The sequence below is a fragment of the Misgurnus anguillicaudatus genome, chromosome 21 (genome assembly GCF_027580225.2).
Source record: "Misgurnus anguillicaudatus chromosome 21, ASM2758022v2, whole genome shotgun sequence".
Taxonomy (NCBI): Eukaryota; Metazoa; Chordata; class Actinopteri; order Cypriniformes; family Cobitidae; genus Misgurnus; species Misgurnus anguillicaudatus.
In genome coordinates this window covers 1013876-1038805 of record NC_073357.2, presented here as the reverse complement: position 1 = coordinate 1038805, position 24930 = coordinate 1013876, and the positions used below count along the sequence as shown (strand labels likewise).

Here is a 24930-nt window from a genome sequence, read left to right as displayed (position 1 = left end):
TAAAAAGTATAAAAAAAAAAATAGAAGGCGTAAAGAGCTGCTTCACCTCCTGTAGCCTGGTAAGTAATTAAAAGTTTTGTTTTGAGCAAATGCAAATATTGCATATATATATATTGTGCATTCCAATTGACATCAATTCAACTGCAAAATACAAAATGATAACATGATAACATAATAATAAACATGTAAAAAAATTATCTCGTCATATATATATATATTTTTTTTTAATTATTATTATTTTTTAATGCTATCACACAGATTTAGCCTATTGTATATGATGACTTTGTACCTGTGGATATTATGAGAACCTTTTTTTATGTAATGCTTTTCAAAGCACTCACGGTGCTGTCCGAGTGCTGAAGGCGCATAAACTATTTTCCCGTTGTTAAATACGCAAAAGTGGAATCGGACACGGCCGTTTAGACCGTGCGCTTTAGACAATGCACTTAGATCATTAAAATAGTCTCTGTTTATCTGTTCTCTTCACAAATAAATAAAGACATTTTAACTTGAATGCTCATCTTGTAAGTTCATGATTAGAAATGAACATGTGAACGAAAACAATTATTATCATTAAAACATAAAAAGACGGATTATAATTGACTATGACTGGATTTTTACAACGCTGTTAATCAAAAAAAAAAAAAAAAAAAAAAAAAAATGACAGAGATTGAAAAAGTCTATTGCAACCTCTGGTGTGTGTGTGTGAATGATTACTTGATTATACTGTTAACTATACTTAGATTTACAGATTCATAGTACATTAATTCCATGCTTTAAAAGTTCAACAGTAACATTTTCAGCATTTTAGCTAAGCAGTAATGATATTAATCACCTGATAAATGCCTATTTACAGTCCTGGTTTACTACAGTAAAAGTTTGATTTTGAGTTTGTTTGCACCCCCAATTTTTTTTAACACCAGCCACCACTGATATAAACACAATAAACATTTTCATTACTGTAAAAAATTCCAACATATAATCCTCGTAACCTGTGGAGGCAGCCATTATGTTAAGTCGATGACATGTAATAATTTTATTACTGTAGTAACAAACAAGATATGTAAAAAGTGTTAGTATTGAAAGACAAATTATTAGTCAATTAGCAGATGACACGGTTTTGTTTTTGGAAGATTGTCTTCAAATACCGGTCGGATTCCACTCAGATTTTGACTCACTTACCTAACAGTACAAAGAAAAGTCCAGACATCCACATCTTACTGTTGAACAGATTAACAGATGATGTCCTTAACACTTCAGAACGTTCAACTGTTTGATTTTATTACTTCATTAAACAAAAATCTATCAAAAATACTGAGGTTTATGCTAATATTTGCCAGAACAAAAAAATACATTCAAAAAATATTCTTATTTACATTTATGTATTTGGCAGACATTTTTATCTCAAGCGATTTATAGACATCATTTAAACTAAAGATTTTGTCTGTATGTGAAAATATTACTAAGTATTACAATCCTAAAGTTTATAATGTTAAAGTTTTTTAAAATTTGGTTGCGGAAGTTAATAAAGAAAATCTTATAAAAGACTTCAGACTGCAGGTGTTTATGGGGCAGTTTCCCAGACAGGGATTAGCTTAAATCAGGACTAGGCCTTAGTTTAATTAGGAAATATAACTAGTTTTAACAAACATGTCTTACTAAAAACATTACTTGTGTGCGTTTTGAGGAAAAACAAAGGGCACTGATGTATTTTAAGCGCAAGTTGTTTTCAGTTTGGACAGCTCTTACATTAATTTTAGTCTAGGACTAGTCTAATCCCTGTCCGGGAAACCACCCCTATATGTCAACTATTAAAACAGAAGAACTCAATTGTGATATGAACTGAATGAAATTATTTTAATAAAATCACATTATGATATTTTACTGAATTTAAAGATCTACTAGCTGAATCGAAATCAAACTTACCTTGATTATTTGTGTATTTGCTGTTTTCTTCTTTCTGAACTGTTCTGTGTTCTTCATCTGTGACCAGAGGTAAATATCTCCTCTTTATAATGTCATGTAAAGCAGAACTAATGATGCTCATTTGTCAAGCAAATCTGCCAGTAATTGCTCTCTCTATCTCTCTATCTCTTGTATTAGCATCACAAAGGTCATGACTTTGCGTTCCAGGAAAGTGCTGTACAGTAAGTTCTACAACACATAATCACCAGCTTCACTACAAGATTAAATCTCACAATTGAGATTTTTAGCAAATCAAAAATGAATCTTTTACCCAACACAGTTTGAATGTTTTAAGAAACCCATAAAAGGATGAGATCCCGAACACTACTACAATTACACTGAAAAAAAATGATTCATTCAATTTAATCTTTTTTTTAAGGTAAGTGGTTGTGAACAATTTATTTAAATGTATTTATTTATTTTCCTTTTCTTTCATGCCAATAATCGTTACATTAACATTAAATTTACATTTAGTTATTTAGCAGATGCTTTTATTCAAAGTGACTTACAAATGAGGTAACAATAGAAGCAATATGATATTGTAGTTGTTGTTGTTATTGTTATTATTATTAATATTACTGTTATTATTATTGACATTACTACTATTATTATTATATTATCATCAAATATAGCATTATTTTTAGCATTGTAATTATTACTGTTATTATATTATAATTATTATTTTTATTACTGTTGCTGTCATTACAAAATATTCATCTAATCATAACCAACTTTAAAATTATTGTTGTTGTTACAACCGGCTCATGGTTGCAACATTAACAAGAGGCAACACAGGGGGGTAAATAGAAAAATTAGTTATTTTATTTAACAAAATGAACTTAACTAAAGATAAACGAACAATCAGTAGTCAGTGTGTGAACGTCAGTAGAGAAGAATGCATGAAAGAGGACTGTAAGCTGAAGGTCTGCATGAATGTAAACACAAATCCTAACAGAAACACAAAAGAAAGCTGCAGTTTTCATCCATCGTTGCGTGCCATCCCAAATCCACTGCGCTGAAGTTCTTATAAGCCCAGTGATGAGCCACACCCCCCTAACACCCCCAATAACGACATACCTAAAACTTAACAAAAAACAAACAAACACAGGCCCAGCACTAACTGGGACCTAACATTGTTTTTATACGTAATGTATGTAAAGGGGTGCTGATCCAGTGGGATATTAAGTACATATTTCACAATTAATCGATTGTGTGGTGCATCCTGATGTGGGCTTGGATGATTCTGCAGAGTTGAACTCTGAGGAAGTTTTTTTAGATTTTCTTTAATTTGTATCTCGGCCAAATGTTGTCCTGCTAACAAACCATACATCAATGGAAAGCTTATTTATTTCCATATTTTAGAAAATTGACCCTTATGACTGGTTTTGTGGTCCAGGGTCACATATTAAAACAGAAGAAGAACTCAATACTGATGTAAAACTGAATGAAATTATTTAAATAAATCACATTGTCATTTTACTGAATTTAAAGATCTACTAGCTAAATCAAAAGCAAACATACCTTCATTATTTGTATATTTGCTGCTTCACTCTTCTTCTTTCTGAACCGTTGTGTGTTCTTCATCTCTGACCAGAGGTAAATATATCTCTCCTCTTGTCTATCCTATTATAATTTCATGCAAAATGGAGCTATTGACACTCATTTGTAAAGCAAAACGTGCCAGTAATTACCAGCTCACAAACTCTTTCCTTTGCTTCTAGACAACGTTAATGATGATGTTGCTAACCAAATCAAACAGAATGGGTAATTGTCTGAAATGTACATGTTCCCTACTGTAGGTCAGTTAATTGATCATTAAGTTAGCAACACAAAGGTCATGACTTTGATTTCCAGGAAAGTCCTACAGTAAATTGAGTAAGATGTCATATAGAGGCGCATAGATGCAGGCTAATATAAGAAGTAGCTTCACTACAAGTTTAAATCTCACGATTGACTTTAGCACTATTCGGACGGGATTAGTTTTCCAAACGACGTTTGAGTTTCAGCGTGTCCCCCAGGACGTCTGTGATTTTATGTACCGATTAGGACGGGATTAAAATGATGCAGGCTATTCCAGAGATGGGAGTGTCTGTTTCATGCATTTGGGCGTTGCAGTAGCACGTGCTCTGGATACGCGTGTTTGTAATGTTAAATATTTTGCTTTAAATGTAAAATCATGACAGAACAGGTAATTTATTAACAAATCAAAATAAAATATACAAATCCTACTAAAGTAACGTTAGCCTACGGGTTTTATATAACTGTCTGCTTATAATAAGCACAAAGAAATGAAGAAATAATGATTAATACAATTTAATATCTTTATTAATTAACATTACCATTCCGGAGTTGAACAACTTTGAACGGAGTTTCTTATAATGTTAATGATATTACAGTGTTTAGTCTTAACAGTGTATGATATTAAGCTCGTCTTGATTTAATTACTTTATTTTGCCGAATGCGAAAAAACATTCATATCTGAATGAATGGGACTCAGGAAATACAATATACGCGCATTAGTAAGACCTTACGGCAGATCACGTTGGCCAAAACACGAAATGAACCGCGTTTTCATAAGATATTGCGGGCAAACACAGACATTTGCATTCGGACGGGATTACATTTCTCAGAGGACCTCTGAGTTCGGCGAAAAACAGTAGGTACATTGCTCTGGATTTCTTACGGAGGTCGTCAGAGATAAACACAGACGTGGCCGATTCGGACGGGATTAAAAAGACAGAGGACCTCTGAGAAGCACGATTTTCTCAGAGGTCCCCCTGTAAAACTAATCCCGTCCGAATAGGGCTTAAGGCTATGTTTACATGAATGCGTTTATCCTTTAAAACGCGTTACTTTTGCTACATTTACGCCTTTCAATTACACTAAACCACTGTTTTTGATCCTCATAAACGGATTTGTTCGCAACAGCTGCAGACCCTGTTTTAGTTTGAGAACTCAGACGTTGCGCTGCAGTGTAAATGAAAGTAGGAGGAGTCGTATGTAAACGAAGATGTGGGTTCCCACATTCACTCTCCGATTGGCTCATCTGGGTCATTGCGTGCCCGTCCCTGATTTGCCAAGTACCTAGACTATGATCTTTATGCCACCGGAAGGTAACCACACTTCCTCTGCGTTCGTGTAAACAGAAACATGAAGATGGAACTGCAGGCTTTGATGACTTTGCTTGTTTTTGTTTCATCCTTTGTGCGATTAAAAGCTGCATGTTATAGTACTGCAATAGCGAACATGCACAAGAGGCAAGTTATTATTAAAGCGATAGCGAAGACGTCTCATTTCAAGAGGCGTAAGCCCTACATGGAACGGAGATTTTGGGTTAGACCAGGAAGAACCAGTGCCTGGTGGGACATGTTTGTAAATGGAATTGTTGCGCCTGACGAATGGCGAGCGGATTTTCGGATGTCCAGATTGGCCATGGTCCAACTAACCGAAATACTTCATCCGTTTGTGGAAGGACAGACTACAAGACTGAGGGCACCCATGAATGTACTAACAAAGGTAGCATGCACCTTGTACCACCTGAGTGATGAGGGAAGGCTCAGAAAACAGCAAATGCTTTTGGATTGTCCAGATCTGTAATTTCGGTCATCATACGACAGGTGTGTAAGGCCATTACCATCGTTCTGGGTCCAGATTATATCAAGACGCCGAAAACAGAGACGGAAGTAAACAAACTTGTCGCTAGATTCTATCAGACACACAGTAGGCCGCAGTGCTTGGGTGCAATAGACTGCACACACATCGAGGTCAAAAGATCTTTGTGTAATTCCACTGATTTTACAGGAAGGGAAAACATTCTTTGAACGTACAAGCATTGTGTGACCACAAGTACTGTTTCATGGATGTTGTGGTGAGGTGGCCGGGCAGTGTACATGATGCACACATATTTGCTAATTTACAGCTAAGTGATGATCTTAAAGATGGAGCTATTCCATCATGCCCTAAACAGCTGTTGGAGGATGAGGACCCTGTCCCTGTTTTTATCATCGGTGATCCAGCTTATCCTCTTATGCCATATCTAATGAAAGAATACCCCACTTGCGGCATTACCCCACAATAGCAGTACTACGGGCTATCACTTTGCAGGGCGCGTATGGTTACAAACAATAATAATAATAATAATAAATTGCATTTTTATAGCGCTTTTCTCGAACTCAAAGTCGCTTTACAAGGCAGATAGGAGGAGAAAAAAAAGGGGGGGGGGGGCTATGGATAGGCAGAGGCGAAGAGATGGGTCTTGAGGCGAGACTGGAAGATGGTAAGGGACTGTTATGTCTTGGGTTTGTATTTTGGTTTTTGTTCTAATTTGTGATTTGTTTCAGTTAAGTGGTGGCTCATTGACAATCAACTGGCTGATTGGCATCACCTGAGAGAAGCCAATTTAAACCCTGGTCAGCTTTCCACACACTCTCTCTCTGGCAACCAGCACTGGAGCAGCAATGATGTTTAGCATTCTCTGATTTTAACTTGTTTGTAATTCAATAAATGTTATTTTGTTTGGCTATTCTAGTTTTGTGTCCTTTGTGTTGCCTCCCTAGAGCCTGGGTTGTAACATAATGGGGGCTCGTCCAATTTTGTTTAGTAGAATGTTTCTCATTGATACTTCAGTGCTGGATTTTTGGTTCCCATTTGTTTGACCTTATTCTGGTGAGTATGGTTGTTAATTTTTTTTGCATGAGTTTCCCTGGTTAGATAGGGAGTGTTCCAGCTGGGTTGATTTTCAATCCTTCCATCGGTTCACTCATTTGTTATTTTTCCTTTTTTATTTTTGAGGTTATCCTGGGTGGGGACTTGTTTCCCTGTCGGGGGTAAGCATTTCGCAACTGTTTTACAGTTGTTGAGGTTTTGCTTTTAAAGTCGCCTCGAGCCCGGTACACCTCAGAAGATAGATAGGAATTAGAAAACGTTAGGCAGGTATCCAGGGAGTTCTCATGTTTTTTTTGTATTATACTGATTTTGGCAACCATTCTCATCTTTATGGGTAAGGGGAATATCTTAAGTTGGGTGAGTTAAAATTAGTGGCATGTGTGTGTGCTTGTGGGTATGAGATCCTAACTTTAGAGTGTTAGCAGCTTTTGTGTAGGGTTCATTTATTGGAACTTAGTGTAGAATAATGCCTAATGTGTTAAATTGAGAAAGTGATTACTGACAAGTACTTTAACAAACTATAGTGTTTGTCTTTGTATAGTAATCTTTTGTATTGGTATTTTTTCTACTTTTGGGTATTGAGTTTTGTAAGAGCATTTTTGCTGCGTGTGGTTGTATGAAATTATACACTCTAGTATAAGAAATCGTGAAACAGAAATTAAATTTAGGCCTGTATTTTGTCAGTGAAGTGGCTTTAATTGGTGAAAATGGCTTCTTTAGAAGATTTTGTAAAAGAGCCTTCAGAGGAGTTACTTGAGCTTTTTACAAAGGATCAGCTTTTGCAGTTAGCCTCTCATTATGATATTACAATCACTAGTAAAGAGAAGCAACTGAAGGATAGTGTGAAGGAAATCATTAGGAATGTCCTCAGTGATAAGGGAGTTTTAAAGGTTCAGAAGGTTTCTCCAAAACCTGTGATTACTCCTTTGTCTGAGGCTGCATTTGAATTACGGCTAAGAGAGATAGCCTTACAGGAGAGACAGCTGGAGGATAAGGAAAGAGAGAGACAAATTAAAGAGAAGCAGATGAACTATGAACACGAGAGGTTTCTTAGGGAGATGGATTGGAAGATGGCTTCAGGAACATCAACTCCTAGATCTGATGTTTCTTCATTTGATGTAGGATATCATATTCGGTTAGTGCCTCCTTTTTCTGAGAAGGATGTTGAGAGATACTTTTCTCATTTTGAGCGAGTGGCAATCACTTCAAAGTGGCCAAAAGCAGTGTGGACCTTACTTCTGCAGAGTGTTTTGGTTGGTAGAGCTCAGGAAGCTTACTCTGCCTTAAGCCTTGAAAAAAGTGCTGATTATGATGAGGTTAAAGCAGCTATATTAAAGGCATACGAGTTGGTTCCTGAGGCTTACCGCCAACGTTTTCGTAGTTGTACCAAAATGGCTCAGCACACTTATGTTGAATTTGCAAAGCAGAAGGAAAATCTGTTTGATAGGTGGTGTACTTCTCAGGGTGTCACAAGTCAAGAAGAACTGAGGCAACTCATTTTGCTTGAAGAGTTTAAGAATTGTTTGCCTGAGGTTGTGTCTGTTTATTTAAATGAGCAGAAGCCAAAAACTCTAGAGCAAGCTGCAATTTTAGCAGATGAGTTTGTTTTAACCCATAAGGTAAACTTTGGTGATAGACAAGCTGAGTTTCAGAGCAAAGGTCAGCACAAATCCAGATTTGTAAAATCTGTGTTTCCTGTTTTACCATCTGTGAAGAAAAGCACTAACGATAACTTAAATTCAGAAAGAGCTTGTTTTTACTGTAAGAAGGTCGGCCATCTTATTGCAGATTGTCCTGTTTTAAGTAAAAAACAGAAGTCCTCCAAGACTGTAGCCTGTGTAAGTCCTGTGAATAATATTGATTCTGTGTCTCTAGTACCATCAATTGTTGAAACTCAACCAAGGAAAGACCATTTGGCTGGTTCTTCAGTATTCTTAATGGATGGTGTTGTTTGTTTGTCTTCAGACCCTGAATTTAAACAACCTATAAAGATTTGGAGAGACACAGGAGCTTTTCAGTCTGTAATTTTGCAGGATATCTTGCCATTTGCAGAAAGATCAGCCCTTGGTTCTGAGGTACTAGTTAAAGGCTTTGGTGCTGATTATTTATCAATGCCTTTACACAATATTCATCTTCAATCAGATTTGATTACCGGGGATGTTGTGGTGGCACTTTGTTCCCAAATCCCTATAGATGGAGTGTCTTTTATTTTGGGGAATGATTTAGCTGGGGGTAAAGTGCTACCTGCTCCTGAAGTTACGGTTACTCCTTATAAATCAGATGGACCAGATCAGCTTGAATTGGTATATCCAGAAACATTTCCCGTTTGTGTAACTACTCGTGCCATGTCTGCTAAAAGGCATAAGTGTAAACCTTCCAATAATCAATCTGAAGTTTCACTTTATGATACTTTTATAGCCAAAGATGAGATGAGTTTGACAGGATTTGGAGAGATGTTTCCATCTCGTGAGAAATTAATTCATGAGCAGAAACAGGATCCTACTTTAGCATCTTTATTTGAGGATGTTGTGTTGGAAGAACCACTGTTGGATGTAGCTTCTGGCTATTTTGTTAGTGATGGTGTTCTGATGAGAAAGTGGACAGATCCAAAAATGTCAAGTCAGGATGACTGGAGTAGTGTATTTCAAGTTGTTGTTCCAGCAGTTTATCGATCTGACATCTTGTATCTTGCTCATGATCACTGTCTTTCTGGTCACTTGGGTGTTAAGAAAACTTTGGATCGGGTGTTAAGGCATTTTTTCTGGCCTGGAGTGAAAACCGATGTGGCTCAGCATTGCAGGTCATGTCATGTTTGTCAGGTTGTCGGAAAACCTAACCAGCTGATACCGACTGCTCCATTGTATCCAATTCCAGCCATTGGAGAACCATTTGAACACGTTTTGATCGACTGTGTTGGACCTCTTCCACGTACTAAGTCTGGTAATCAATTCCTGCTTACAATTATGTGTGCAGCAACTCGATTTCCTGAAGCTGTACCTTTGCGTAGGATTACAGCACCTGCCATTTCCAAAGCCCTTATTAAGTTTTTTACACTGTTTGGACTTCCTAAAGTAGTCCAGTCTGATCAGGGGTCTAATTTTGTGTCCCGCCTCTTTTCTCAGGTGTTAAAGCAATTGTCAATTCAGCATAACATCTCTTCTGCATACCATCCAGAGTCTCAAGGAGCACTTGAGAGGTTCCATCAAACTTTAAAGACAATGTTGAAGACTTATTGCAAGGAATTTGAAAGGGACTGGGATGAGGGTATTCCATTACTCCTCTTTGCTGTTAGAGAAGTGGCCCAAGAGTCCCTTGGTTTCAGCCCAGCTGAACTTGTGTTTGGCCATACAGTGAGAGGGCCCTTGAAGCTGTTAAAGGAGAGATGGTTAGCTGTTGAGCATTCTGCTCCAATGAACCTCTTGGATTATGTGTCTAATTTTAATTCCAGACTTAGTAGAGCATGTGAACTGGCAAAGGAAAACTTGAAGACAGCTCAAACGAAGATGAAGTTGTGGTATGATCGAAAGGCTAAAGAACGTGTGTTTAGCTCAGGAGACCAAGTCCTTGTACTTTTACCAATAGTTGGTTCTGCGTTGGAGGCCAAATACAGTGGACCATATGTTATTGATCGTAAAGTGGGAGAGTTTAACTATTTGGTTCAGACACCTGATCGTAAACGAAAAACCAGATTGTGCCATGTTAATCTATTGAAGCCTTATGTTGACCGTAGTCAAACAGGGTTTACAAATGTCAAGACTTTAGCAATGTTGCATGCTCCATCTACAGAGTCAGAAGTTGCTGCTGTTTCTGAGACTGTTCAAAGTAGGTTGCCAAATTCAAAAATTCTGGCTGATGTGGACTCTTATTTGTCCTATCTTAATCCCTCTGAGCGTTCTGATATTATTCAGTTAGTTCAGCAACATTTGTCCCTGTTCTCTGATGTTCCCTCTTGTACAAATGTCTTAGAGCATGACATTGATGTGGGCCAAGCAATCCCTATTAAGCAACATCCATATAGGGTGAATCCTGTTAAGCGTCAGCTTTTGTGTAAGGAGGTAAAGTATATGTTACAGTATGGCATAGCTGAACCCTCTTCTAGTGCATGGAGTTCTCCATGTTTGTTGGTTGAGAAACCTGATGGGACACATCGTTTTTGTACAGATTTTCGCAAGGTAAATGCCATCACTAAGCCAGACTCCTATCCTCTTCCACGTTTAGATGATTGCATTGACCGAGTTGGTTCTGCAACTTTTGTCACCAAGTTGGACCTTCTGAAAGGTTATTGGCAGGTTCCTCTTAGCCAGAGGGCTCGTGAAATTTCTGCTTTTGTGACTCCAGACCACTTCTGCCATTATAACGTTATGGCTTTTGGAATGAGAAATGCACCTGCCACATTTCAAAGGTTGGTAAATAAAGTGTTGGAGGGAGTTGTTGGATGTGAGGCTTACCTTGATGATTTGGTTATTTTTAGTTCTACCTGGTCTCAGCACCTGGTCCAGCTTGAGGTCGTCTTCAAACGGCTAATGGCTGCAAATTTAACCTTAAATCTTTCAAAATGTGAGTTGGACAAGCCACAGTAACTTATCTAGGTAAAGTTGTTGGTCATGGACATGTGTCTCCAATAGGAGCAAAGGTTGAAGCCATTGTGAATTTTCCTGTACCATCATCTAGGAGAGAATTGAAAAGGTTCTTAGGCATGGCAGGGTATTATAGGGCTTTTTGCAAGAACTTTGCCACTGTTGCTGAACCTTTAACTAACCTGCTTAGTCCAAAGGTTTCATTTACCTGGACTGAGTCATGTCAGGTGGCCTTTGACAACCTAAAGGCATTGTTGAGCAATTCTCCTGTTCTTGCTGCCCCTGATTTTAATAGACCTTTTAAGCTAGCTACAGATGCTAGTGATGTTGGGGTGGGTGCAGTTCTGCTTCAGGATGATTTAGAGGGTATTGAGCATCCAGTCTGCTATTTTTCTAGGAAATTTGATGTCCATCAAAAACACTACTCTACCATTGAGAAAGAGGCTTTGGCCCTGATTTTGTCACTAAATCATTTTGATGTGTATGTGTCATCCAGTGTTCCACTTATTGTGTACACTGATCATAATCCTCTGGTTTTTCTCCATAACATGAGAAATACAAATCAACGTTTGATGCGATGGAGTTTATTTTTACAGGGGTATGATCTCAAGATCTGTCACATTCGTGGAAAGGATAATGTGTTGGCAGAAGCACTTTCAAGGTCATAAGTTGTTTATTTTGTTTTGATATATTTTGATGATTAATGTCCTGTAAACAATGTTGCTTTTGGTTGCCCAATAGCAACACTTTATGGGTGGGGGTGTTATGTCTTGGGTTTGTATTTTGGTTTTTGTTCTAATTTGTGATTTGTTTTAGTTAAGTGGTGGCTCATTGACAATCAACTGGCTGATTGACATCACCTGAGAGAAGCCAATTTAAACCCTGGTCAGCTTTCCACACTCTCTCTCTCTCTGGCAACCAGCACTGGAGCAGCAATGATGTTTAACATTTTCTGGATTTAACTTGTTGGTAATTCAATAAATGTTATTTTGTTTGGCTATTCTAGTTTTTGTGTCCTTTGTGTTGCTTCCCAAGAGCCTGGGTTGTAACAGGGACTCAGAGGTGCGGATCACAAGGGGAAGGGAAGGGAGTTCCAGAGCAAACATGTGTAATCACCGGAAGATGAACGTGGCATGCTTTTTGGGGTACACGCTGGTGAATTGTATTCCCCAAGTACTCTTCTTGTGGGTGTGTGTGCATGGGAATACTGGATTTGGTAAGTGGTGTACAGTGGAGGCACATGGTGGAGGCACATAGCCACGGTTGCCTGAATTCATAAAATGATGCACAAGCATTTCAAAATTTGAGCTCATCTGGTCCAAAGTGGACGACCACCGGCCCATTGTCTCAACAAACTCATTGTCCGATGTTTCAAGCTGTTGCAAAAGGTGTCTTTTTATGTCAAGGTCCTCCTTAGCAATAGAATCAGTGCAGAGTTTTCTCTTTAACTTCTCTCTTCTGTAATTAGTCAGGGTACTATCGAGTCGGTGGCGTCGATTTTCTTTCTCTGCTGACGCAGACTCCACCTCGAGCGTTTGTTCACCAGAAATGTACAACCCTGCACTTGTTTGTTCAGAGACCACTGAAGGTACGTTGGTGGTTTCTATGCCCTTGGACAATGAGTCTGTGGCCGGAGATCCTCCCCAGATTGATTTGCACAGTTCAAAACTACAGCAAAACTACACACCCATGTCCACTTTTACAACCAGAGTCAACCACTTGACGATAACGGAGTCTTATGGCCTTCAGTTTGGTGGCAATGTGAGCTGTGAACAAAATAAATGTAGCCCATGCACCTTGCATCTCATTGCATCCCACACTGTATATGGTGGTTTGATCAATAAAACGTGACAAATATTTGGCCTTGTGCATTTATTATGATTTAGGCAATATACCTGAATATATGACATTCATGATATTTTAAAGTTATGGTAAAACAAATATGATGCAAATTTTGTCAATATCTCTTCATCCATATATACCAAATATGACAGCTGGCTGTCAAAATCCATTGCTATTTGGGAATGTATGTTGTGTAGGTGTACGTTTAAACTGATTCATGGTACATGTAACTAGATTCAAATATAACTTATTATACGGATGTTCAGCTATGTAAAGTTTAAAAACAAGATTGAACAGATGGCATAACAAGGCTGTTTAGCTCTAATGCTTACAGATATCCCAGTGCTATTTGCAACAAAACAAATTTATACGGTTAATAATTATACATTAAACACACCCATTAGAGGGTTAGTTTTCGACGACATTGCCAAAACAAAATGTTGATTAGTTTGTATCGGTTATGTAGGCTGAAGACTGCGCTGAGTTCACGCTACTGAATATAAATAATACTAATATAAATGAACAGAAATAAGATATTACCCATTTAAAATTTTTTTAGATCAAAACATTGTGGCAATGATAACACCTACCTTTGGTAATCTCTTTCTTATTAGGTGGATAGTCCTTTCCCGTCGCCATGGCTTCCTCTGGTCGTGGATAGTGCTCCTTCAGTCTATCAAGTACGTGATTATATTTGTTTTGACATGACTCCCAATCGACATTTTCAACGGTCATGGCCACCTTGTAATCGTTTGTTATTTTAAGTAACAATTCTACCTCATCGTCTGTCCAAACAAATGCTTCCTTGCTTCTCCTCACTGCCATAGTAACTGTCATCGGACAACTTCTTCTTCTTCTTCTTATTGCCGGCTCGCATGCCCTAACGTTGCATTAGCGCCCCCCACCGCAGCAAAGTGAATTACACTTTTATGTATGCGCATGCCCAGTGTTCATTAAAGCACGATGACAACCGTGACAAGCGCTGTCTAGTGTGGACGCTAATTCTTTTCGAGACGACTGAAAAACATGAGTATAGACGCGGGTCGTTTTTGCTCTAAAGGGCCGTTTTAAAACGCAAATGCTTGAATGTAAACATGGTCTAAGAATAGCAACAAAAGTGGATTTTTCAATTACTGTAACAGTTAAAATCTTTCATTTAAGAAACACAACATTTTCTGTCTAATATGTAAAGTGCAATGTTTAAAGTGAAGTACAATACAAGCAGGATTTAAGAACATATCCATCCTCAAAAGTAAAATTGAATGGTTAAATCTTTTCTTTAAATGTATGTTCAGTAACCTGGCCCTCCAACCACTAGGCTACAACTGCCTTAATACTATGACGAACAAAGGATAATCCACATAACATTAACAATACCAGACCAAGAACATACATGGGAGAACACAGATATATATACTGATAGGACAATGAAGAAGTATTTAACGATGATGAAAACTAATAAACACAATGAGGGAGATAGGCAAACGAGAACAGATAGAAACTTAGAAACAATAACTGTAACAAGAACTGAACGTATCTGTAATATTTTGTGATAGCACAGGTAACAAGTAGTATTTAAAGATTAAGGAAATGTTAATTTATAATAGGGTGACCAGGCGTCCCAAAAAATTCAGGACAGTTCCGAAATCTAAGCTGCTGCCCCGAATCCCAAATCCCACTCTAATTATACTGAAGCAAAATCTTATAGTTATTGTCTGATAAAACATGAGCGAGGAGGTTGATTCATCCTGCAGCCAGCCCCCGCTGTTGCAATACCTTGAGAAATGGTTCAACTATTCAGAAGCTGGACACCTGTTCAACATCCAGTGTTTCAATCTGAAGGAAAAGCAAGAAATCAGCTACAGGGAATTAACGGCTGCTGTATCTGCTCTTCAGATGGATGATAAGCTCTACAACGAGAGTGTTCTATTGCCTCATCTTGAAATACACAGTCACCCTGTAGGTGCGCTTTGGGCCCAAGTACTCAGGAACAGATCTGCGTTCCCACAGTATGCAAAGCTAATGTCTTTCATTTTGAGCATCCCCGTGAGCAATGCTTACTCGGAACGAGTGTTTTCAATAATGAAAGGTGCCTGGACCGATGTGAGAAATAGGTGCTCATTTAACCTGGTCCGCAGTGAAATCAAAGTAAAAATGAATTTGGTGATGACTTGTGCAGAGTTCCATAAATACTTCACATGTGCACACTGAAACTGTTCCTCAGGCACTTGAGAGTGACAGCTGTCATTGCCGAATTCAGAAGGTATGCATCTATCCACTTAGAATGTGCCTCAATTAAGATTAGAAACATTTTACCCATAAAGGGACCTGCATAATCCATATGCACACGTCTCCAGGGCTTCCTTGGCCACTCCCACGGATGAATTGGTGCACACTGTCGTGACTTTGGTTTTTGATACTGCTGTATTTTTGTTTCTCTGTTCATGTTTCTGTGTTGACTGTTTTCACACATGCGCGGCTCTGTCACGGGTGTCATTAGTGTCATTTCTTTCACCTGCGTCTCTCACCTGATATTCATTTGATGCCCAATCGGTTAAGTATTTAATCCCTGTGTGTGTGTTTGCTCCTTGCAAGTTCGTCTGTGTATGTTCTCGCCATTACTAGCTTTGCTAGTTTCCAGTCTTGTCTTGTGTCGATTTCTTGTTTGGATTTATTCATTTCATTTGTGCTATCTGCTGTCCAGGATTTATCGCTGGGATTCTGTTTATACCCTCGGCTCTCTGGACTGTTTCTCTGCTGCCTGTTACAGACTGTCTTCAACCTCAGTTGGATTTACAGACTGGTCTATTACTTAACTGCAGAGGCTCATCGCGGCATTGCCGCTGTCCACCGGAGAGGTCCTTCATCACTGGAGCTGTCCAGCTGCTCTCATCTGTTTCTCTAACGCTCTCTCTCTCTCCCTCTGCCCGCCGCAGGATTTACCCCCTGTCCCAGTGGCTTCCGTGACGCGGCGCTCACGGGAGTGGTCTACGCACCCTACCCCGTATCGGGGTCTTCATACTCTCTCCCACCGTTCGTCTGTCTGGCCGGAGCCCGAACGTGTGTGGTTCATCGGTCCGGTGCCAGTTTGTGATCTCCACCCCAGCCGTCTGCCTTGGTGTGGCTTTGAGCCCAGACGTGCTTTTGACATTTTCCTCTCATTATCATTTAAATAGTCTTCTGTTATCCACACTGGGATCTTCTGTTTTCATTGTCTGACACACACACAGCTTTTCCATGTTTTGACTTTCGACTCTATGTCTGCATCCAGATTAGGCCACCATCAGTACGTTTTTAATGACTATTCAGCTGTTTCAATTAGTTCAAACATCAAGTTGTACATATTTTAACTAATAAATAAAAAAGAAAATCACTTCAGCATTTGAAATAGTTGTTTTAATGAACTTTGAGCAGGTCATTCTCTTAAGTTTTAGGATTTCTGTCCAACTCAAATTACACACATGCTTTCTAAGCATTGTTTAAATATTCTGTTCTCAGCATTACAGACAAAATAAACAAACACTAAACAGCATTACAGACAAAATATTTTTTAACACAAACATCTCTTGTCAGCCATTTTAAGACTTGATCAGGCTTTATTCTATGAAAAATAAATCATCAGATTATTGTAATTATATTGGTAACACTTTATAATAAGGGTCCATGAATCATGAACTGATCTAAATGAATTCTTACTTAATTATGAAGTAATGCTGAGTTATAACATGTACTAATCATAAACTAATGAAGAGTCATCATTAACTATAACATGACTCAACACATGAATTCATTGTTTATTAATACATTAACTAACAACTAAAAGACATGTCATGTTGTACTTAATAATGACTCTTCATTAGTTTATGTTGTAACTTGCATGCATTAACTCAGCATTAGTTCAGGCTGAAGTACAAATACGTTCATTATGATTAATGAACCCTTATTATAAAGTGTAACCATTATATTATTACTGTTAATATTTTTACTAGTTGTAGTACTGTACTGCATTCTCATTTATGTAATAAAGATTTACCGCTAGTTAACGTAAATTAGCTCCAGCTTGAGAACACTTAAGTTACCTCTCACCGGCTCCTCTTGAGCCCGGATATTTCCTCTTTAAATGTTGTGCTCCCATGAAAGGCAAGTTCTGTCTTTTATCTACTAAACATGACAGCTTTCTTGGTTTGAAGTTTTATGAAATGCTCGTGCTGGCTTTGCCATAATCCGCACTATGTTTTCATCTATCTACTTCTAAAGCAAATTTGTGAGGGCAGCATTACACTGATGAAGTAAATTAAACATACCTTGATTATTTGTATATTTTGCTGTTTTCTTCTTCACTTTTCTCAACTGTTTTGTGTTCGTCATCTGTGACCAGAGGTAAATATCTCCTCTTGTTTATCCCATTATAATGTCAAAAACAGAACTAATGATGCTTATTTGTCAAGCAAATGTGCCAGTAATTGCCATCTCTCTCCCTCTCTCTCTCTCTCTCTCTCTCTCTCTCTCTCTCTCACAAAAGTTTCACAAAATGCCTTCCAGGTAAATTTTCTTCTATAAATATATAAGCATACAAATTTATCAAATGAAAGAACAGACCCTCTGCTTTCAAACAAACAAACAAAACAGGGGGAAAACATTTCATCCTGTCTTCATTTGTTCTCTTTTTATTACGTCTTAAAATGTGGGTACATTTCTTCAAAAATACCAATTTTTATTTAATCATTTTATTTTAATCATTGCATTTTTGTAAATGAATTTTTTTAGCGATCAGATTCAGAACGTTTATCAAAACAAGCACAGAGTTTAAAATTAATTACATTTGTTTTTGCTTCAGTTTTTTATAAATTGGGTTCGAGTGGATAATAATGAAATTACCGATTACCATAAAAACTCATCAGGAAAGCGTAATCGGCAGGTAAATGTTTTCTCTTCATTGATGAGATAACTCGTCAGTGTCTGGGAAAAAGTTACCTGCTGCCAGTAGAGGCTCTAAATTGGTAAACGCATCTTTGTGTCGTATTTGAGGGAATGGACAGGGGTGGACTTAGTGATTTGGGGGGACTAAGTGATTCCATATATCGGAGCCACAACCATAGGTGAAGGGTGAATCAACTCCAGGGTCAGGCTAAGAAGCGATTCACACAGAACATGTTTTTTGAGTTTCACTTCACATTAATTTCATAGTTTTTCTTCATAAACACAAGCCAGATTTGCATAATTGCCACACGTCTTTTCCAGCACCACGCTTTAAAACGTGGTGTCAAGCTCGATAATGTCAGATCTAGTACAATGGACCAATTATAATGGCCCGGAGGCGGAGCATGCGTTGCAAGTTTTCTTTCAGGCATACTTCCATTTTTTGCCGCGCTTTTAAAACAATTCACAAGTGCTCTCACATTTAATCCCCCATTCAGACAGCCAGCGACAAGCAGAGCGACGTGATCTCATTCATTTCAATAGAAGCTTGGCAACTTCCGGCGACATGAGCGAAAGTGACCATTGGCAACCGTATGGACAAGTCTCGTCTCGTCTCGTCTGACAAAATTAACACTAATTGGACGGTACTCATTTTTTATGACAACCAGATTTAGAAATGCCTCATTGAAAGAGACGGGCGACACACAACAAGAAAGTCAATGGTGGTCTGAACAAGGCTTAAGACGTAAACACACGGTCTGTCCCTACAAAATCAAACTTAAAATGCAAAACCAAATTTAAATATTTTTTTCCCAAAACCTCCAAGGTGCCATGTAGCAACAACCTACACCTCCAAGCATGTGCTGGACTTTAAACTTTGGTTTAAAGTAGGACTTTTATTTTGATATATGTTTGACTTTTTCATAGTTTCCTATTGTTTCCTGTGTTAAGAGGAAGTAGGCCATATTACTTTAGTTATACAAGGTTCTCCGCGTGGTTGCAGATATAGATATTCATAATAAAGGCTAGATTTCTTACGGCGGAGTCTCTAACGTTATCACAGGCGGCCATCTTGTCACAGACAAGCTTTCCAGCAGGCTCTGTGGTACCTGATGTAAGGTGAGTGATCTGCACGAACACAAATACTCTTATCCCGCTGAAATCTTGACGGATTTATAAATGGTTTGGTTTCTTACAAACGTTATTAATGTGGCTATAATTCTGGATGCTTAAACAGGTTTCATGAAAATTATTCATAAGTATGTCGTGTAATAAGTACATCTCAGTTTATAACAAACCAAACAGTTTGAAAATCGGTAGAAAATGTATGGTTATTTAAAAAGTGCATGCACCATTAAAACAATGTTGAGTGAGCGAGCTGCCCGTGACAAGATGGCCGCCAGGTGCGGACGTCGACCTCCGTTGGCCAGCAGCGCGGACGAGACTTCTAGCCCTTGTTATGAATATCTATGGTTGCAGTCATCCAGCTTCATCGTGCCATTTAAAGCCCTTTGTAACCAACGGTCATTACCCCACGTTTTTTTAAGCGCCTCCTGGGTATGTGTAATACAACATGAATTCAACAAGTTTTAATATAAATAAATGTTTTATTAACCTAATCATAATTGTAATGTATTAATTTATAGCCTTTGTCTATGAAAAAAAGATTACAAATAATGACGACTTTTTTTGCGCATTTACAGCAATTCGAATCTTAATCACTAAGTCCGTGGCCAAGGGACGCTGCATAAACAGTCACTTCAGATAAAAAGGAGGTTATTTAACCATGATTTTTCTAGCAAAAATAAAAATGTATTATTATTTTTAGTGTAACTGTAGTCCAGAGGTCTAATCCAATTCATCATTGCTTTAATTTCAAACGACCATTGATCAACTACAAATCATTTAATATGATAAGGAAGTGAATTAAATAAATCATCACACCAATCAGTTACCAATAACTAAAATAAACAAACAAATATAACTTTACCTTAATCTAAATAACAATCTAACACACAAGGATAACTTTACCGAAACTAAAATAACGAACTAACACACAAGTTTAACTTTACCGAAATTAAAATAACAGACTAACAAACAAATATAACTTTACTGAAACTAAAATAACAAACTAACAAATAAATATAACTTCACCTAAACTAAACTAACAAACAAATATAACTTTACCTAAACTAAAACATGAAACTAACAAAGAAATATAACTTTACCTAAACTAAAACATGAAAACTAACAAAGAAATATAACTTCACCTGAACTAAAATAACAATCTAACAAACAACTATATAACTAAACTAAGTCTTTTTCATTAAAGAGTGTCTGTTTATTCAGGATTATTAAGGTTCGCACATGGACCTGTGAATAAAACAATAAGAATCATGAATACACTTTTATTTCATGTAATGACTAAAAAATTGTATTATTGTTGTGTTGTGTAAACATACTTCTCATCATCGTCCATTTTAATCTCTGGTTCAACTTGTTTGAGTTTTGTCCAGGTCAGTGTGACATTTGAGACTCCTTTAGAAGTCAAAGCGGTCTTCAGCTAAAATAAAAACATTGCTGTTCAAATATAGGGACGCTAAATGTGTCCAAAGATACTATTATGTATTTCTCAATGTTTTCATGTAATTTGTAAATTTAATAACTCATAACTTTTTACTTTACATGATGAAAAATGCTGAGCTATGCCAAAGACTACAGATATTAACAAGTTTATATCAAAGATATTACAATTATACATTACGTTTCTTTTAATATCTAAAAGTGTCTTTGAAAGCCAGCAGAGAAAGCCATGGTGGTGATCATATCAAAGGCTTTACCTACACATTCACTGATTAAAGCCACACCTGCCACTCGTTATCTTCACTATTTAAACCTTGCTCTTACTGTGAAGTCTTGTTTAGTATTAACACTGCAGTTCCGAGCATTGATACCTGTATTCTCTAGGTTTGATATCTGCCTATTCTGGATTATTCTGTACCTGTTTGTCTATAGCCCTATTCGGACAGGATTAGTTTTACAGAGGGAAATCTGAGAAAATCGTGCTTCTCAGAGGTCCTCTGTGTTTTTAATCCCGTCCAAATCGGCCAGGTCTGTGTTTTTCTCTGACGACCTCTGTAAGAATTCCAGAGCAATTTACCTACTGTTTTTCGCCGAACTCAGAGGTCCTCTGAGAAATGTAATCCCGTCCGAATGCAAATGTCTGTGTTTGCCCGCAATATCTTTAGAAAACGCGGTTCATTTCGTGTTTTGGCCACATGATCTGCCGTAATGCGTATATTGTATTTCCTGAGTCCCATTCATTCAGATATTATTGTTTTGTCGCATTCAGCAAAATAAAATAATTAAATTAAATCAAAACGAGCTGAATATAATACAATATCATTAACGTTATAAGAAACTCCATTCAAACTTGTTCAACTCCGGAATGGTAATGTTAATTAATAAAGATAATACATTTTTATGAATCATTATTTCTTCATTTCTTTGTGTTGATTATAAGCAGACAGTTATATACAACACGTAGGCTAACGTTACTTTAGTAGGATTTGTATGTTTTATTTTGTTAAAATTAAATTAATAAATTACATGTTCTGTCATAATTTTACATTTAAAGCAATATATTAAACATTACAAACACGCGTATACAGAGCACGTGCTCTTCTGCAACGCCCAAATGCATGAAACAGACACTCCCATCTCTGGAATAGCCTGCATCATTTTAGGCTATGTCCACACGAAGCCGGTGCATTCCCTATCCGATCATTTTTTTTCCTTGCTCTAAAAAAATAATCCGTAAACACGAAACCACTGAAACCGACTGAAAGCGGTGTAGTATATATGCCGGACCAGTATGGGGCGCTGTAATTCTGCCACAGATATACACTATACACGGAGAAGAAGACTTTGAGCATGCGCATAACCAACGTATGGTGTTGTCCATTATCGCTTGTTGCTCACCACAATTGCATAGAAGCAATAGATTTTGCTGTAATGAAGCTAGTAGGCTTTAGTAGCTTCTGTAGCACAAACACAATCACGTAGTCCGCCGTTATTGTTGTTGCTGTTACGTGTGACGCTTCCGACACGTGATGTGATGACGTTTTCGCTTCACAAAATATACGGATTGTCTGTACAGACAAAACCGCAAGGGTGTCGGTTTCAGATTTTTCCACTTTAGGACCTGGTTTAAAAAAATAGCGGATTCAGTCTCCCAAAACGCCGAATCCGTGTGGATGAAACGCCAATACGATAACAAATTTATACGTATGCAGTGATACGCGTCTCCGTGTGGACAGCCCCTTAATCCCGTCCGAATCGGTACATCAAATCACAGACGTCCTGGGGGACACGTTGAAACCCAAACGTTGTTTGGAAAACTAATCCCGTCCGAATAGTGCTTATGTTTGGATTGCTCTCCTATGTCCTTTTGCCTGTTCTATTGGATTTATGTTTGTGAATTGTCCCTTAAATAAACACACATGGATCTTAAACCTTTTAAACCTCAGAGCAGACTGTTACACTTTGTTTCTTACCTGATCAAGAATCGTGTCATTGACAGCTGGATCAGTCATATTGACACTGGACAGAAATGTCATCATCACAAAGGTTTTTTTCAAGACTGAAAACACAAATTACACAAACATCAAGTCAAACGAGCACAGACTCATTAAAAATGCATTTAAAAAAAACAAAATAAAAATCAACAAATGACAACGGACTCAGAATGTAGTTTCTTTAGGAACTTTCCCACAAAAGTAACAAACGTTAAAGTTAAACCCTTTCTGTCCATAAGGAATTTTTTGGAATTTGACCTTTATCTTTGCATCTATTTTTAAAGTGGACCAGACTTTATTCTTATGGTTCATAAAGACTATGTGCCCGTACCTTTCGTATACACCTCCACTTTACAGACAGAGAGGACTTTTGAACTTCCAGGTATAATGAGATTCACATATCGTCCCTCCATATTGTGACAGGACACAGACAGAGACTGACCCAGTGGAATATCATTCAGCACAGCACATCTAAGAGCAAAACAACTTTATATTCCTCTGTAAAATTGAGAGTTTTCTCTTGCGTGTTTTCTCGCAACAGAAAATTATTTTACAGCATCAAAAACTTAACCTGGAATTATTGTTGCCATTTTTTTCCAGAGAGTTTCCGATATGAATTTCTGCTCCTTTGAGTCGACCCACACAGCAGTCTTTTCTGTTAGTGATGACGACTCGAGAGATGTTGTAAGAAGCCCAAAGATCCACTCTCCACCAGGGGTTATTATATGTGCCCGAATGGGTGCAGGTTTGGATTGAAGTATCAATGGCATTTGCTGCTACCCAACCATATCCTGTGGATGACTGTACAGCCCGTCCTCTTAATGCCAAATTCACTAAAAAAAGTAAAATGAGAATTTATGAGCACACAGACAAAGGCTAACACTTAACGGACACTGTTGATAAATTACATGAGGAGATGTGCAGGGTTAGTTGGTATATGGAGAAGTTGAAATTAAGATGGGGTATAAGGGATGTGTTAAACATTTACTGGAATGAGGGCTGATATCTAAAAACAAAATGTCAAATGGTAAATGACAACTTTATACACACTTGATTTAACTGAAAGTTAACTATGTAATAGAAAAGGTAGTAGTTGTTACCTTGAGAGGATGGATTTGTTTGGGAATAAACGTCCATTCCTAAAGTAAACAAACAGTAATTGCACATCTCTGTTGATGTTAAATGAAATATGTGACAATTAAGCTTGATCAATCCACACCACACAGTATCTTACTTAATGTCGACAGTGCTGCCTATAGTTACTAAATGATGAGTTATACAAGTCAGCTCTTATTGTCATTTCAACCATTTACAGCTAGAAAACTACACAGTGAAACGAAACAGCGTGACCATACAACAACAGAGAACTGCAAAAACATTTAACATACAAAAATATTTAACCCAGGGCTGGGTAACCATAGGACACATTTCTGCCATTATTTGGGTCATTTTAACCCAGAAATGTGTTCTGTCCTATAGTTATCCAGCCCTAGGTTAAAAAAAACCCAGTTGAAAAAAATGAAATAGCAGGCGATAATTCTTGTATCCTAATTTCAGATGAAGTGAATATAATCATTCTGTCAGTAAGGTATACGGTCAATAGGCTAAAACACAGTTTAAACACATTTACAGTGACGGACTGTAGAATGTTCTTTACATTGTGTTTTTTACATCAACTCATCCAACATACTGTAAAAATGCAGTATGGAGTTAAAACAACTTGGTTTCACAATGTCAATTCTAGCTTCTTTTGTTAAGTCTTGACTTTTGATTAGATGACATAAAAATAAAAAGTACCATAAAATATATGTTGAATATATATCAACTTCTGACTTACCACTGGTACATTACCCACAGCTTTTAAAGAGGTCCGTATAACTCCGTTGCTGAAGAAACCCTGACTTAATTCTGCAATAGAGAACTACAGACTGGTATCTCTCCTTCCCTTTATTACCAAGGCTCTCGAGCGTGTGGTTGTTTGACCAGCTCTCCTCTTTCAAATAGAATAACCCCCTGGACAGCAATCAAAACTGCACTGCTTCTAGTCATTAAAGCCCTAAGGCAGGCAAGGGCAGCCTCCAAATCATCATGTACGGATTTATCTGCCGCCTTTGACATTGTCAAACACACCCCATCCTCCTGTCGACCCTCAAGTCTATGGGTGTCTCTGGAACGGCACTACTATGGTTCAAGTCATACCTCTCAGGCAGGTTATTTAGAGCATCATTGAGGAGTGATGTCTCTAAACCCCAATGTCTAGAATCTGGGGTACCTCAAGGCTCCGTGCTTGGACCACTGCTCTTTTCTATATACATGACATCCCTGGGTTCTGTAATTTGGAAACGTGGCTTTTTCTACCACCGCTATGCTGATTATACACAACT

General features: G+C 37.8%; 2 protein-coding genes across 2 annotated transcripts in view; both read right to left on the bottom strand.

The window, feature by feature from the left end:
• Positions 1 to 24930, bottom strand: part of LOC141353259 (fucolectin-1-like) — a 40075-nt gene that overhangs the window by 13050 nt on the left and 2095 nt on the right. The gene's annotated exons all lie outside the window — the stretch shown is intronic.
• On the bottom strand, positions 19822 to 24553 carry LOC129454737 (fucolectin-like). The gene is made up of 6 exons (XM_055219334.2): positions 23647 to 24553; positions 23118 to 23379; positions 22878 to 23017; positions 22526 to 22611; positions 20432 to 20532; positions 19822 to 20342 (listed from the first exon to the last, which is right to left on the bottom strand). The coding sequence occupies exons 1-6, from the start codon at positions 23711 to 23713 to the stop codon at positions 20324 to 20326; spliced, it is 675 nt and encodes a 224-aa protein (XP_055075309.2). The 5' UTR covers positions 23714 to 24553; the 3' UTR covers positions 19822 to 20323.